Raw genomic sequence first — 17,610 nt, 5'->3', positions numbered from 1 at the left:
TATCCTTCTGGATTAAGATTTATCTTTGCTTTCCAAAGCGAGCAGTGAGCTAAAGTTTGTGAAAGAGAGTTTTGGGAGGACTAAAGGTCAGGCGGGGACATTTTTATTGGCGCTGGTCCCTGGGGTCCCAGCGGAGCGCCTGGAAGCGCTCTAATCCCACCAGAGCCTGCCATTAAGACAGCAGGGTCTCCCTGGGCCACAGCAGGCAGCATGCACACTCAGCTGCACCAGGTGAAATAAACACACGTGCGAGCGCACACACGCACACACACGCACGCACACACACACACACACACACACACACACATACAAACGTACAAATACCCCCCCCCCCCCCCCCCCAAACACACACACACACACACACACTTTGCCCTCAGGATGTTTACATTCTTACAGTTTCAGACACGTATACAATGCGTACATGCAGACGCACACGTAGACCTTGACAGGTGTGCACATTATCGTGTACCTCCTGTGGGAGAAACAGATCCATTAGCCCTAGTACACACCTGCATGTCCGACACCCTCTACTTTTCTACCCTCCACGCTTCCAGATCCTTCTGGCAGAGGCGAAGGGCGGTCTCATGCGCCACAAGCCGACAGGTGTAAACGAGCCCCGCGGCTGGCCTCCCGCTTCTCCGGCTCTCGTCCAGGTTTCCCGCGGCCGGCCGAGCCTGCCAGAGGAGAGAACACGGCACTGACAGAGACAAACGCCGCGACATTAGCCTGCGCCGCTCCGTGCCAAAGCCTCCAGCCGCCCCTCTCTCTCTCTCTCCGCTTCTGTCCTTGGATCAGCTCTGCGCTCCCGTCTCCATCTCGACTGTCACAGCCGCCTATCAGGGGCCATTTCCGTTACACAAGTAAACATAGATATAATCCCGTTAAGGCTTCATACCGCTTAATTACCGGCTGTCTGATTGGAGAGGGCGGCTTGAGTAATTTCGGCTCTGGTGGTTCCGGCTGTAGATAAATTAAGGTACATTAAGCCTCAAGCAGGATGCGGCGGTGCAGTTTCTTTGTAATTCCTGCACGGACATTGAGGCCAGTTGGCACCTAAGAAGATATTGTGCACGCGGCTTGGCGGCGGTTACCCTCACTTTACAGAAGCTACCACAAAGCACATTCACTCAGCTTTTGTGCCAAAGCACTAAGGCAGCTAAAATGATGACTAAAATGAACAACTTTCACCGCTCTTCTTCTTATGCTTTCATGCTAGCAAAGCAAGCGCTGCGGATGACAGGACCTGGACAATTTATTTAGCACACTCCCCTGCTATAATTTCATTTAATGCTTAAATGCTAGCCTCTGGGCACATAAGTGCCCAAACACATCCTCTTACAATATTTCATAGCTATAATTATGAACATGGTTGCCTCTGATTAATTTTTGGTAGATCATTTTTGCTTGGCGCAGACATGGTTGAGACTGTTGGCAGGCTCCCACTAGCCAGTAAGTGGCTGAAATGTGTACACCCCTCCTGTCACGAACAGTGAAGTGCGACAGAAGTATGTGTGTGTGTGTGTGTGTGTGTGTGTGTGTGTGTATGTGTGTGTGTGTGTGTATTGGGAGAGGCAGGTGGATGTTTATGCTGTGTGCCGTCGCATTTCAAACGTGCCAGGGTCAAGTAAGCACTTTTTAGGGAAGGAAATGCTAGTGCTCGGAGTGTGCTGAAGGCGTGATTTTACACATGCTGCAAAAAATTACTCACCACTGCAGTTGGTGCCATCAACATAATGCCAGCTCCACAGAAAAACTGAGTCGGGCAGGTACAGAAACTGGTGTTGCAACTTGCAAAGTGGCCCAAAACTTTGACTGCACTCCAAAAAATGTGTGTGTGTGTGTGTATTGTTTGTGTATGCTTATAGGCCAGTAAGATGGGACACAAATGTGTGCGACTTGTGAGAAGTAATTAGCTTTTAGGTACAGTCCAGATACTTCAACAAAACAATATAACATTCTACATTTTCAGCTAATTCAATTACATTTTATAAAATGTATAATTTCATCACCTAATTGGATGGTAATTGCATTTTTGCATAATATCTTCATTAACTACATGTACCAAATGTAGGTGGTTACGCAAGGATACGATATCTCACATTGATAGAGGAAAAACATTTCAACAATGCCTTTAACAAGGATTCCACTGGCACCTAGCAACAACATGGTTTCCCTGGAGATCTCATATCCGTGGGTTGACTAATGGCATACTGACCAATGTCCTCAGAGCTCGAAGATCTAAGCCAATGAATGAGTCATCTTTTATACACAGAAAAAAACCAAACGCATATGAAATGTATGGACTTCAGTTTCTCATGTCTACAATTGTGCAAAAAAAACTGCAGTGGTGAAGCTCAGTTCTGTGAGCCATACAGCTATGGAATTCATACATTTTAAAGTGAACGATCTGTGAAGCGGGCGCGTGCACACACAAAATAACTTTTCTCAGGCATACCCAGGTCCATTATGTAGCTGTTCTGCGCTGGGTGCTGGTGTTCGCATCAGTGTGGGTATGAGACCTTTTCGCCGGGCGGTTGAATGTCCTGGAGGAGTGATGAGAATTTTGAGTGATTTTTATGCAAATGAGGCAGACCGAATCCCACTCAGTCCGAATGAGGGTCGATCACACACCCGGCATGGCGCGCTAACTGGATCACGTTCCCCCGGCGGTCGGCCGCTAAGACACCCCGTCTCCTGTCTGTCCATCAGAAGAGCGAGCGAGCGCGCATCCTAAGCGAGGCGGCGAAGGCGGCGAAGCTGGGAGAGGACTCTGTGGACATCGACTGAGTGATATGCTCTTCATCCACTGTAAAGCCCCTCCACCACACACACACACACACACACACACACACACACACACACACACTCTCGCTCTCTCTCTCTCTCACACACACACACACGCACACACACACACGCTCAAGCATACAAACAAACAAACAAACACACACACACATACACACACACACACACATTGACACACACAGAGACACACACACATTCATACAAACAATCTCACACACACACACACACAGAGAGAGAGAGAGAGAGAGAGAGAGAGAGAGAGACACACACACACACACACCGTTGCATTGCCTTGCCACCCACTCCCTGTGCACCAGCCCTTCTCTGTCTTGACATGAAAGGGCACTTCCTTTGAGGCGTACTCCACGACCTCATTCCTCCGTATCCCTCCTATCCTCCCCTTCTCTCTCTCTCTCTGTCTCCCTCCATCACACCACCCCTCCCCTCCCACTCTTTCTTTCTTTCTCCCTCTCTTCTCTCTTTCCATCACTCTTCCCCACCCCTCCCTCTCTCTCCAACACTCTCACCCTCCACACTCTCTTCTTTCCCTCTCTTTCCCTCCATTACTCTCTCCCGTCCCCCCTCTCTCCCTCTCTTCTCTCTCTCTCTCCCTCTCTTCTCTCTCTCTCTCTCTGGGACTGCTCGCTGACTTGTCTTTGAGGAGCCCTCTGAGTGCCGTCGGCGGCCAGATCAGTTCTCTGGAGCCGTGATGTGCTCACATGTTCTCATGCTTCAGTATGGTCTCCCATCCACCATGCACTCCCTATCTGTTGTGACAGTTCCTAAACATTTATTTGGTGTGGGTTGGATTAGCAGCGTGTTCCACAATGCTCTCAATTTATTTATTTTTTTCCATACACCTATTATGTAAATCCTGGAGAACAACAGTTCACAACAATTCTCTTCAGAAACGTGTTCTTAACTCTTACGGTGGAGGTGGTATTGTAACACCGCGGGTAATGAACTAAGCATACCAAACAATGCATTGAAAGCCTTTTTACCTCAGCTTAGCCGATACCCATACCAATTTCAAGGGTAGGAGGGAGAAATCTCCAGCTTTGCCATGAGAGTGAAAAGAAGTGGATGAGCTGTCCTAAGCTCATGATCTATGTGTACCACATGGGAATGGGTGGTGGGGCCGGTCAATTATGATGGCTGTTCAGTGGAGAGCCATTCTCTTGTCTGCAGTATCCTATTATGATGAAAGGTGCCACACGGGATAAAGTCTTCAAATACCACCTGTCTGGAATATTAAAACCACAACGGGAGGGAACAAACTTCTTTTGTTCCTTCTCATCTTTCTCTCTCTCTCTCTCTCTCTCTCTCTCTCTCTCTTTCTCACTCATTCTCTCCCTCTGCACGACACCTCTCGTTCACCCACACACACACACACACACACACACACACACACTCATGCAGACAGGCACAAGTAAGCACACATACACAGACACACACACACACACACACAAACAGAAACTGACACATACGTGCACGCACACACACATACACACATACACAAACACTTGCAACATCCACACAAGCCCTTTTTTGCCATAGCACAAACACACACACACACACACATGGCTTATTTGTCGATGTGTGAAAAAGCACCGCCTGTATTCCTCACTAATAAAGGAGAATGTTGCACAGAATTGCGAAAATTGACTTGAATTTGTAAAGGTGTAAAAAAATAGTAGTAATGGGAGTTCTAGAATGAATAAACAACGCTTCAAGGGGATTTGAATCGTAAACGTTTTAAAAACCAGTATTATTTTCACTTAGAGCAGACATGGATAATGCATGGCATTCATGCTTATTTATCTCCTAGCGTCACGACTGCTTTTAAATATCACAGTGTAAGTGTAACAGGCTGGCCAAGGTACTCTGCCCACGTTCAGCCATCAGCTGACACCCAGCTCCCTAGCTTCTACCACAATTACCCTTAGCATGAAGGGGCTTCTTTTAAGCAGTTCCCTGGACACTGCCTCTGCTGGCTCAGTTGGTTTCTCCTGACTGTATCATATTTATTCAGCATTCAGTATCAGCAGTATCATAGCAATGTTAGCATGTCATTTTTTTTCATAAGCTTGACATATCCTTGTCATACACATATGGTATAGCTATACTGTAGCAGGTTTCATGTTGCACCAGTACCACTGTGTGTACTTTCCTCATGTCTTCACTATAAAAAATAATGAGCAGATCCACACATCTCTCTGAGTCCCTTGGCTGGTTTTGCTGCTGTATCTCTGCTGCACTTGCTCCAGCATCAACAATGAAAACCACTGACTCAGAAACATCACGAGGGCATGTTCAAGAAAGTCCTGACTGCACAACTCCCCTCCCCAACCACTTTGATATGACACGCCTCCCCATAGTGTAACTCTCAGGCCTATATACAGAGCTGACACACGACCGAGTTAATGCACACCTTTAAATACAGATGGCCATTAAAGGGGGAGTCGGGGATAATAAAGCCACTTAATGCGCTGTGAGAGCGGCTGCTTGAGGAATAAGTAATGTCCGGTGAGGGGAGAGGCAGGACTCAGCCCGGCCGAGGCCGACACTCCCACTGGACGGCATCGCTTCCGAAGTTTTCACTCATTAGAACCGACGCGCCTTCCTCAAACTCCACTTAGGCTGGCAGAGATTTATGGAATTAAAGGAAAAATGCTGAATAATTAATCCCCCAAAGGCAGACAGAGAGAAAGCGAGGGAGAGAGAGGGAGGGAGGGAGGGAGGGAGAGAGAGAGAGAGAGAATTCTCAAGGGGTAAAGAGGTTCTTCATACTGTATAGCCACTGGCAGCTTCATGCAGCAGGTATAATAACTGGGCACAACCCAAAAAGTGACTCATATATGTGAGTGCAGTGGGCTTGCAGGCATGCCTTTATAGGCTCCTACACAGCAGCTGTCTTCCAATCTAGTTTGCTGCTAACCAAGTGGATATAAGAAACCGGATGGGCTTGGGTGACTACAAAAGAACAAATACTGGAAAACCCCAATTATTAGATGAAAGGGACAGAGGAGGAAGCCATGAAAAATATGTGGTGGTAAGCAAAAGAAAAATGATAGTGCCACTGGTCACACAAACACATTCTCATAAATGCACGATGTTTCTGAATTCCCTCTCTCCACGTCTCTCTCTATCACACACACTCTTGTGCACAGTGTCTTGTACTCAGTGTTAGACAGGTGACAGTTGAGTATTCTGGACCTTTCTGGCCTGCAGTGGACACAAATGATTGTTTTCCTGGAGCGTGGAGAAAAGAATCAACCTCTTGCTTTCTCCGGCAAATGGAGAAGAAGAATTTCCATTACAGATAGATTGGTTCATGATTGAACTTTAAAATACATTTTATGAGAGTGCAGTGTGTGTGTGTGTGTGAGAGAGAGACAGAGAGAAAGAAAGAGAGAGAGAGAGAGAGAAAGAGAGAGGATTGTTTACTTTTGATTCTTACACTCTCTCTCATAATTCTAAGTCATAATTCTCAAAAGGTTCAATTTAAAATTCAATGTAATGACTGCATGCTTTGTCAACACACCGACTGTGAATAACATGTACTGTAAAGTAATAGATTTCATGTCAACAGTGAGAGAAGCGAAGAAAAAAAAACTATGCGTTTAAATTAAATGGTAGCTAATAGTTAGTTGTTTCCCACTTCAGCTTGCTTCAGAATACCCTCTCCTCCCCATTATCTTGCCACGATCATTCAAACAGGAGAGGATTTAATCGGAAAATATTTTCACAGATGTGTCTGCCATTGTGTCTGTGAGATTACCAGGCTTTGCTTGTACACCAAAGACACCATTCAAAGACTCGATTGAGGATGAAGTCTTATAGATGTCTGTACAGATAAATAGAAATGTATAATGTATGAGCACACACGCTCACACCTATAGATAATCACGCTTTTACACAGTCAAAAGAAGAAAGAAAACAGAGAAAGATAGAGGGAGAAATAATGTGTGGGAGAGAGAGAAAGAGAGAAAGTAGGGAAGGTGAAACCATGGGGTCGGAGTTGACTCTGAAAAAAAAGAGATCAGAAGACAGGGAGCGGTGAGCTGAGTTGAGATGAGATGTATTTGACCTGAATAGTGAGCGATTGAGGGGAGTCATGGAGAGACAGGCTGACAGGACGGGGCAGCGCATGCGGGTGGCCGAGACCTTCCTGCCGCGACCGCTTCCGCCGGCGTGAACCCGCCCGCCTCACTCACCTCACAGCTGCCCGAGATAACCAACCAGCAACTAGACAACACAGCACAGTGCAATGCAATGCAGCACTACACTACACAACACACCACAAAAGAGTGCAATGCAATGCAGCACTACACAACACAACACAACACAACACAACACAACACAACACAACACAACACAACACAACACAGTACCATGCAGTGCAGCACAACACAACACAACACAACACAGAGCAGTGAAATGGAATACAGTGAAACTCTGCACAACACTACACAACTCAGTACAACACAGAACAGTGCAACGCAATACAATGCAACTCTGCACAACACAACACAGAACGATACAACGCAATGCAAGGCAACACAGCACTAATAGCACACAAGTTGCATGCCAGTTATTTCAATTAATTTCTGTGTTTGACTTGTTTTTCTTTACCTTCTTTCATTTTCTCCTCATTCTCTTTGGTTCTCTCTCGGCCCTCTCTCTCCCCATTCTCAATCGTAGGCAGACACCGGAAAACTCCTAGATGTTATGTCCCTGCATGAGCTTCTTGTCATGTGTCTGAAAGACAGAGGTGAGATATGGCGAGACAGTACTGTATGTGGATAAAAAGAGGGGTGTGTGTGTGTGTGTGTGTGTGTGTGTGTGTGTATGTGTTGCGGAGGAGACTGAAACAGAGCTGAAGCTTCTATGCTAATATCACATAAGGGCAGTCAGTTTTGTGTCAATTTTCAACCGGGTACAGAATGACGGGTAGCTTTCTGCTGGACAGTGGGGGTGGTGTGTGTGTGTGTGTTTGTGTGTGTGTGTGAGTGTGTGTGTGTGTGTGTGTGTGTGTGTGTGTGTGTGTGTGTGTGTGTGTGTGTGTGTGTGTGTGTGTGTGCGTGCGTGCGTGCGTGCGTGCGTGCGTGCGTGCGTGCGTGCGTGCGTGCGTGCGTGCGTGCGTGCGTGCGTGCGTGCGTGTGTGTGTGGACGAGGGATGCGGTATGACAGTGTATTGAGTGTGAGGGAGGCGGCACAGCTACGACCCTGCTTTTAAATCCCATTTGAAGAAAGATTGGGGGGAACCGAACTCATTAGAGTGTGAAAACGGAGCATGAGAAATGTTAATGCGTGTCACCCAGCAGACTGCTACTGAACTCGGCAAGCACGCACACGCACACACACACACGTGCACACACACACACACACACACACACACATATACATTCTCTCTCTCTCTCTCTCTCTCTCTCTCTCTCTCTCTCTCACACACACACACACACATACAGTACACACACTCTCTCTCACACACACACACACACACACACACAGAGGAATATTACTGCCAGCATCCCATGGATTCACAGCCTCTGTGTTTAAAGGCTGGCTGAAATGCCCTCTCATGTTGGTCTTCCTGTCAAAACCCTGTGTGGGAAGAGGTGGCAGTGGGATAATACACTCATTTATCTTACAGGAGACTTCAACACGGAGCACCAGCATGCTGAGGGACCTTTTTGTGACCAGGGGTGATTTAATGCTTGGGCTTAACAATGCTTTGTCCAGGACGACTACCTTTTCCAACTTGCCAGTGCACTGTATTATTTTCCAAATTGATTTAGTTCATATCCCCAGACAAACACACACTGTTATGTCTCTTACATAAAGCATTTGTGTTAAATTTGTGTTGCTGTGGAGTGGTTGTTGTTGGTGGATGCATCATATGCCACATGAGGTGATACACTGATAGCCTTCAATAGATGCTCCATCCTGAGCACTGAATCCTTGAACTCGGCGCTGTTAGCGGATTTCTCTCGCACTTGAACATCAGAAGCAGCATGAAGTGCTAAGAAAAAGAGGGGAAGGTGAATTAGGTCACCCAGAAACGACACAGTCGAGAAACAAGAGGAGATCTGTGGATGTTGAAAAGTTTAAAAATGGCTTAAAGACACACCACAACACGATGAATATCAACACATATCGCTATCGTGCATCAGAGCATCAAGAGGCCTCTCTTGTGCTACAGAATAACTCAAAACCCATTACAACATGCTAACCTTCGCTAAGATGCAACGCAACCTGTGGTGAGCTGAGCCGAAGCCACAACAGACCTCCAGCACATTTAACCGCCCCCCCACCCCCCCAGCCCCCTCCCCTCGGTCTCAAACCTTCCAGCTGTGCAAAGAGTACCTTCCCCAACTCCCACTTAGAAGCAGGTGGCAGAAAATGAAAGTCAGCATTGAGCGAGTAAAGAAGAATCATTTTAATGAGGACTCCTGCAGCCAAAGATGTACAGGCACTTCTTCTTTTTTTCCTGCTCCAATCTTTCTTTCTTTCTTTTTTTTAAGAAGGCAAACTGATGAGTGTATTTGAGGCCCTTCAAATCGAGCTGAATTATTTATAATCAGTTTCCAATCATTTCGTGCTGTTGTTTAACGTTGACGGGGGCTTCTCTGCGTCTAGCTCACCCCCCCGTGGGATGCCTGGAGCCCCCAAACCTCATCTCCCGCCACCACCTGTCGGGAATGTATTAATATCAACCCTTGCTTTTTTAATAAACTCTTATCGTGTGCGAGATTTACTTCGTTTTCTCCCCAAGCCTCCGCCATGACACTCCTCCTGCCTGGGTGGATTCCCACCGGCTCCCTTCTCACCTCAAGCAGCTTAGCAGATCCGGCCGTAAGTGATGGATAAATCTGCTGGGCAGGGCCAATGGAGCGCAGGTGTTCTCCATCAATCAGGGGCCTGCCAGGTGACTGGCAACCCCCCACCCACAAACACGCACATGCACGCACGCATGCACGCACGCACACACACGCGCACACACACACACACACACACACACACACACACACACACACACACACACACACACTCACACACACACACACACACACACACACACCGAGCATCCATGTGTGGATGTGTGGCATTATCGGGACCCATTGAGGAATCGTTCATGGCTTCCTATCGCTCAAAGTCAATTTCTGTATGCACGGCGCCGCCTGGTAATCCATGCATTTTCTCCCTTTCCGCTCCCTCTGGGATGAGCGGCTGATTTCGCCCGTGTACAATCTGCCGTTGGAGGCTTACAGAGGAGGGGATCATTTGCCTTCGCCTGTCCAGGCTCCATTTTCCTTTTCAAGGATTTACACTGGCATGGACGTTGGCACAGGGTGCAGGATTTTTTGGGGGGAGCTGTGTGTTTGTGTGTGTGTGTGTGTGTGTGTGTGTGTGTGTGTGTGTGTGTGTGTGTGTGTGTGTGTGTGTGTGTGTGTGTGACTGTGTGTGTGTGTACATATCCAAGTATGTATCTTATATATGTATCATACAGTATGTAGTATGTACTGTATGTATCTATGCACGTGTGTAAGTATGTATCTGTGTGTGTGTGTGTGTGTACATATCCAAGTATGTATCATATGTATGTATCATACAGTATGTAGTATGTACTGTATGTATCTATGCGTGTGTGTAAGTGTATCTGTGTGCATGATTGTATGTGTGTGTGTGTGTGTGTGTGTGTGTGTGTGTGTGTGTGTGTGTATGTCTGTGTCTGAGTAAAAAAGTGAGACAAACAGAGAGGTAGGATTGTGAGCAGGATTGTGTTACATGGCAGTTAGTAAGACTTCTTTCATGCCAAAACATAACCTGACACAAATGTGTGCTGACAATCCTTTAAAAAGAGAATACCAACCTCTCCTGCACCAGCACGCATCGTTTCTTCTGCAGGAGAATTGGCATTTCACGCTAAATCGCTCACAATTCAGAGTAAACCTTGAGCCTGGATGATGCCTCCTAATTTAAATGTATAAGCACTAGAGTCTCGCTGTAAGTATAGGGTACGGTCTATACGCCGTCATACATGACAACAATTTGACAGCTTCACAGCTTACATACTAACAACATTTACAGACCAAGATCACCTCTTCTGTTTTGCAATAGAGGAAGCACTACTGCACAGGAGTAGAAAGATAGCAGGCTGTTGAGACTGGCCATGGGAGACTACATTACCTGGGTGCCAGTATCAATTTGAAAACGTGCCAGCCTCCATTGTTTTTCATGCAATCAAAGGCACCCTCAGAGACGACACACAGTCTGCCAGGGCTTGACCACATTATAAACAAGCCAGTTTGATTTAGTTAGATGGTGTGAGGCTATAGCGGGGAAACGCTGGGGTTTCGTCCTCATGAGGTATTTTTCAGTCTCCCCGAGACATAATTACTTTATGGCAACACACTGAAGTATACCACCGTGGGGGGGGGGGGGGGGGGGGGGGGGAAGCAGTGGATAGCCACCACTGAGAAATAAACAAAGTGGATGTGACTAAAGAGCGCATCTGTATTCATCTGCTCGGCCCCGAATGCAATCGCCGTGAGATCTACGGTGGGTGGAGGTGTGACTGAAATGGAGGTGTAATTCTTTTCCCACACTTGGGAGGGGGAAAAAAAAAGAAAAACAGAGGAGACCATTTTATCATTTACTGGCAGAGAGGAAGAGCGCAAAATGAAATGAAGACCTTCACAATTATATAGTCATCATCACCTTTCAAGCGCTCGTTTGGGGAGAACTATCGTGAGTTCTGCAGAGTCCTCCAGAACTCGTTCTGCTGAAGTCACAAAAGATAACAGAAGCCTAAAATACCATGAAGTTTTCCACTGTAATATTCAATGCTGAAATATAATGGTTAGTTTATATAACAAGCAACGGGTCACCCAGGATTCACTGATATTATTCTGAATTTTGTCATTCATTAGCATACATCAACATTAATGCAGCACCAATACACACTAACCAATGTTATAGGCTGTACGTGTGTGTGTGTGTGTGTGTGTGTGTGTGTGTGTGTGTGAGAGAGAGAGAGAGAGATGGAAAGAGAGAAAGAGAGAGAGAGAGAGAGCATGTTTTAATACAACATGGAGTTAGTATTAACACTCCTGAGCAATGCTGTTTCAACTCTACAGACCCTGAACTCAACTTCGTATGCAGCTTGTCTGACTTCCTGTAATTGGTGGCACAGTACAGGAGTGTGTTTGTAAGACAGAAACAATGTCTCTAGGCTAACAAGTAATGAAAAGCTATGCTACAGTAAGAGGTCGTATTTCCCCAGTGTTCTCATGTGTTTATGTGGTACAGCAAGCACTTATTGTAAAACAACACAAGCGAAAAAAAAGAGTCTGAAAAGCTGGTAATGACTTTCAACAGTCTCAGACAGTGGCCTTAAAAAACAGAAATGTCTGGCCATTTCATGAGGATTAAAGGCGAGACAAGTTATATTATAAACACACCCTGTTATTCCCCAAACTCCACGTCCAGTGTGCATGCGTCAGCTCCAGCAGACGAGAGCCTCCTGAGAATAGCGCAGCTCGCCTTGATAAGTCGTGGCATCCTTGGGCCCCTAATGAAATGGTGCTGCTCTTCTCATTGAATAAAGGACTTAAAGTTGGTGCGAGCTGGTGTTGGCACCCTGACAGCTCAACCTACTAGATCGATTTCTTTCTGTCCCATCTTCTGTGCGCCGCGGTGGTGGCGCTTACACTAACAACGACTACTATGAGAGTAGGTTGTGGAGAGGAACGGGAAGACATAAACAAAAGGGAGAAGGAGGGAGAGAAATCCTCACAAATAAAACACAGAGAGAAAGAGAGAGGGGGGGGGGAGAGAGCATGTGCAAGGAGAGATGTCTGTTCCCGTTGTCATGGTTCAGTTTGAATGATCTGTCAGTCAATGGCTTCATGATGTGGAATAAGATGCAAAAGGTTGCCCTCAGACAAGAGTCTGAGCGTGTTGAATTTATGCCTGGAGTGTTTAGAGTTGAACTGTGTCTCAAACACAGAATTTCAATCACACTCTTCTGGATCAGTTCCCAGAGTCAAGAAGGCATTGTTGCATCGTTACAGACAAGGTTTTCAATTACACTGATTTATGGAGCAGTCTCCCATAAATTTTGCCGTCTCAAGGTTCAAAATTAGGATGGACGGTGGGATGATGTGCAACACAAATGACTTACAAATTACAATTCACACTGGTGCCGAGAAAGAGAACAGCTTTAAAACGCATCGCAAAATCGAGATTTATATGATCACCACGTATGTGGGCACGGACGCATGAATGAAGGAATTTGTTTCGCAGAATTCCTCCATTCACCTTAATCCTGCTTTTGACATGCAAGCGGGCTGCACCTTAACGTCCAGTTAATCCGCACCTCTTCAGGTTTATGTCCACGGTCTCCTTTCCCCAGAATGGATAGCATCCAGAGAGGCGAAACAAGAGTGGACCAGGCTTATGCTTTTTAGATTAGGCCCTGTGAACATGGCTGATTACAAGAGCTCATTCTCAGAGCCCAATTTAGTCATTCATGTAAACAATGGGTTCATCTAATCGCTATTTACATAAGACTGCCGCATCTCATTGGGCTGGAGAACAGACACAACAGGGTGTGGAATACGAGCATTGTGATGTCCCCCACTGCCAACAAGGCAACACATATGGCGCACAGATAAGGTTCCAGGAGGGGGAAAGACAGAATTTGAATTTTTGGCCTTAGTTGCACTGCTAGATGTATTCATGGTCATATGACGATGAGCTGCAACATCAAAGACATCAACCCTTCCATTTTTTTTAGTATGGAGAGGATTTCATATGACATCCAAATTAGTTATGTCATGACTTTATTATTCTCAGCTAATGATGCACTAAGCAGCGGTTGTTTACATATTTTGCACAATATCAAGGGAGCCCGAAATGCATTTTGAAATCTGCTATCATTCAGAAGAAAATAAAAGCCAATCAGGCCCCAAATCACAAAAAAATTCCTCTTCGCATTTTTTGGAAAGGGCCCAATTTGCATTGCTAATTCCTAGAGCTCTACCCTTTCCAACGGCTCCCTGTTCCACTTTCAGGGGGGAGGCGAAAGGCAGAGTTACTTCTCCGAGTTCTTAATGTAATCTGTCTTTAGCAGTCAGGCAGGGGAGTTCTACAGACACATGGTTGAGAGGGATAAACCTGCTCTGATGTAAATGCCAGCCCTGGTCCACCACCTGCTTGTCACAAAATGCCCATACAGACTTGCAAATATTCAATTAAAATTTTAAATCGGCGGTGAACAATGGGGAGAATGAATTGGGTGCATTCTTGCATGCACTTCAACACCACGGAGTATTCTGGAACAACTAGGCCAAGGAATACAAAGGTCTTATGCTGCAGTTTACTTCAGAGTTTAGTCATGGTTATAATTCCTGTTCATCTCCGCACATTTACAATTTTGTATTGTATGTTAATTGTGACACTACAGCATAAACACATACGGTAGAATGTAAGTAAAATCAAGTTAACTTTATTTGATTGTTGCATTCCATCTTTTCATCGAAACTATGGAATTTATCATAGAAAATACAGAAATGTTCATGGATATTGTACAACTTCCAACTTGTAGATGAGCTGCTAAATCCTCTGGATTCTTGGGTTCGGGCGCGTTGGTGACTCTGATATATCCTGTAGTTTTTGAGAATTCAAGCAACACACATGCAAATTCAACACACAAGCAATAACTCGTCCAATGATCCTCTCTATCCCTTACTGTCAACAAACACTGACGGATATCAGCTGTAAACTAGTCAAATAAAAACTGAGATTGGAATAACCAATCAAGCGCTGGCAGGGAATTGTGAAAGAAATATTTGTAAAGGGGAGAAAAGAAAACAGAGAGACGATAACCAGATGGTCTGCTACTGAGTGCTGAGATCTGAGGGCTCTTCAACAGGCCAGACTCTCACACAGTGCGGAGTCGTCTGCCCTCCATGAGTTTGTTAAAGGTAAACAGGGAGACCGGGGGGAAGCTCCAGAGTGAGAGCCACCTGGTCCCCTCCACAGATGGCCTCCCTGAGCAGGACAGGGCTCACTGGTCTCGCCCAAGGTGAGAGGGAACGTGTGGGGGTGGCTGGTGGATCTCTGTGTGCTCTTTGTCAAGCCTGACTTTGAATGTGCTCGGAACAGTTGCTGTCCAAGGTCCTGAAACAGCTCAGTTGTTGTTCTCATAGTTTCCTTTAGGATGTTATAGTGACATTGCACATTTCAAAGAGCATTATAAACACATTTATAAAGACATAAAGTATTCATAATGTGTCATAAGGACTGATGATTATGACAAGAGTTTAGCTACTGCAATTATTAACACATAGTAATGACTGCACTCATATAATTGAATGATGTCACTGTATAAGTCTGTGAAGTATCAGAATGCATAAAATGCTTTTATTTACCTCTTGATAATGGCACTGGTGACAATGCCATGTATTTATCAAGTTGCTGTTCATGGAACCATATGTGTCTGAATAAAAGCTTTCACAATTCAATTTTAAGGCTTACCAACCATGCTTTATTAATACAGTCTTGTGTATCTCCTGTGGTTACAGCACAGATGCAAATTAATACCAGATGTTGAGGTGCCGTCCACTTGTATCTAATATCAGGATTAAGGTGGACAGAGTGTTCAGTTATGCCTTTTGTTGGTCATCTCAATGACGATAATAAACATTATGCCTTGATGTTGTGATGGATTTTCAAAGCATTTGATTGTTCTCAGCCTCTGTTATTTTCAGTGTATAAATGATTCTTAATGCCCATTGTCCCACCCATCCAAATAGTCTAATTTTGCACTTTGAGACTGAATATTTCTAGGAGGCTGCTCCATAAATCAGTGCATGATGAAAACATTGCCTGTGATGGTGCAACAATGCCTTCTTTACTCTGGGCACTGCGCCAAAGTTCCCTCATGTCTATTTACAATATATGATGTACAGTACAGTATATTGACTGTACTATATAGACTTACGTCAGTCATTGTGATGTTTTATTAATACTTTACAAACGTGTTTATAATGCATGATGAATACTAGGTTTAAGTTAAGTGTTAAAGTGTATTAAAGTCAGGAAATGTTGCCCTTACATGTTACAAATGCACAGAAAGAGTGAAAGTGTATTTGTAGTCTTGATGGTAACCTGATCGCAGTCCATTCTACTAATCTGAGCTCTCTTGTATGATGAAATGATACAAGGTGAGAGAAGACCGGGATTGATTTTTCTTTTCATCTGTATGTAACCATGTCTGAAAACCAAACCCATGTTTCATAATCTTCTCCCCATGCCGAATACACCTCCTTTCTTTATTGTGAAACTTGGGCAGAATATCTGCAGGACCTTGGATATTTAACTTGCTTGAGGAGTTGCTGTATCAGCTTATATACCCTACCCAATAACATCTTTGGAGGTCAAGACTGTGTCTAAATAAGCTATAATGTCCTTGGAAGTAAATGGCTTTAGATGGCAAGACTATATTTTCAAACAGCTTCAATTTTCTTTGAATATAGAATACACCAAAAGCTATTTTATATCCCCCCACCAGCCTCATCCCCTATAAAGTTACAAACAGTAAAATATAATGGCATTTAATGACAGTGATCTATCAGTTATCATCCCAATAAATGACAATATTCAGCACAGCCCTGGAGGAAGCTGTTTTATGTGTAAAATGAAATGTTGAATGCCAAAGGAGATAAACTCCAATAAATGAATTGCAACTGACTGTTTCTTAATACAGAGCCCAGGTGTTCTATATGATAGGCTACATAATCTGATGTTTCAATCGATGACAAGATAAAAGATGTTACAGCAGCCAACTTTTGTCGGAGGAGCATTCCCTCTCGATCTCATCATGGGTACATAGTGCTCTAGCAGCCAAGTGAGAATATCTCAGTTTAGGAGTAAACAAAACTTGATTCATTATATAGGTCATTACAACTGAGGGAAGATAAAAACTTCCTCCACTGACTAGACATGTGGGCTTCACATACTGAATATTGAATACATTCATTGAATAATTTAATAAAATTAAGTTGAACATTTTGTAATCAACAAAGGGTAACCCTTACTTGAAGGTATCTAAGAGTGACATGACACTGTCATGACACATGAATCCAAACCCTAACCCTAAAACCAAACAACACTCAATGATGGAAGTGTTACATACATCATACATTTTTTAAATAATGTTTATGACACATTCATGACAGTGTCATGTCACTTTTATGTAGATAGCTTCAAGTAAAGTGTGACCCAACAAAGTAATATTAAAGGTGATCTCATTCAGACAATGTTGAATATAAATGTTTATTTACATGCATTTTAGTTTAGTTTGAACATTTATTTTCTCCATTCCTTAATTTATTCAGGACAGAGAAGTGCAACCAATTTGCAACCCTTAGAAGGATAGCTGAACAACAAAAAATATTTTGAAACAGAAATGTCATAGACAATAACAAATAAAAACCAAATGGAAACAAAAGAGGTTAATGATCCTTTCAGGACAATTTGTATTGTTTACAAACTAATTGTGTTACTCCACAGTTCCCCAGAAAGAGCAATGTCTCAGGACAGGTCTCGGGGCAGTGATGTGTGCCCCCAGGATGGCCTAAATCACGTTTAAACACTCACGGCAGTTCTGCGGAAATATGAGCCTATCTGTCTTGGTGGCATTTACATTTGCTGACAATCTTAATCTGAGTAAATGCAGTTTACATAAATATGAGTGATGTCCCAAGCCCCCACCTCTGCACACAGCTGCTACCCCGG

At 44.5% G+C, this 17,610-nt stretch overlaps 1 protein-coding gene across 1 annotated transcript in view; it reads right to left on the bottom strand.

The window, feature by feature from the left end:
• Positions 1-582: 582 nt before the first annotated feature.
• LOC134063584 (uncharacterized) overlaps positions 583-17,610 on the bottom strand; it is a 29,044-nt gene continuing 12,016 nt past the window's right edge. Inside the window, exon 4 of the mRNA XM_062519177.1 lies at positions 583-674. Within this exon, the coding sequence (XP_062375161.1) occupies positions 583-674 (92 nt within the window). The remainder of the gene's footprint in view (positions 675-17,610) is intronic.

The sequence above is a fragment of the Sardina pilchardus genome, chromosome 18 (genome assembly GCF_963854185.1).
Source record: "Sardina pilchardus chromosome 18, fSarPil1.1, whole genome shotgun sequence".
NCBI classification, from domain to species: domain Eukaryota; kingdom Metazoa; phylum Chordata; class Actinopteri; order Clupeiformes; family Clupeidae; genus Sardina; species Sardina pilchardus.
This window is presented reverse-complemented; position numbering and strand designations above follow the sequence as displayed.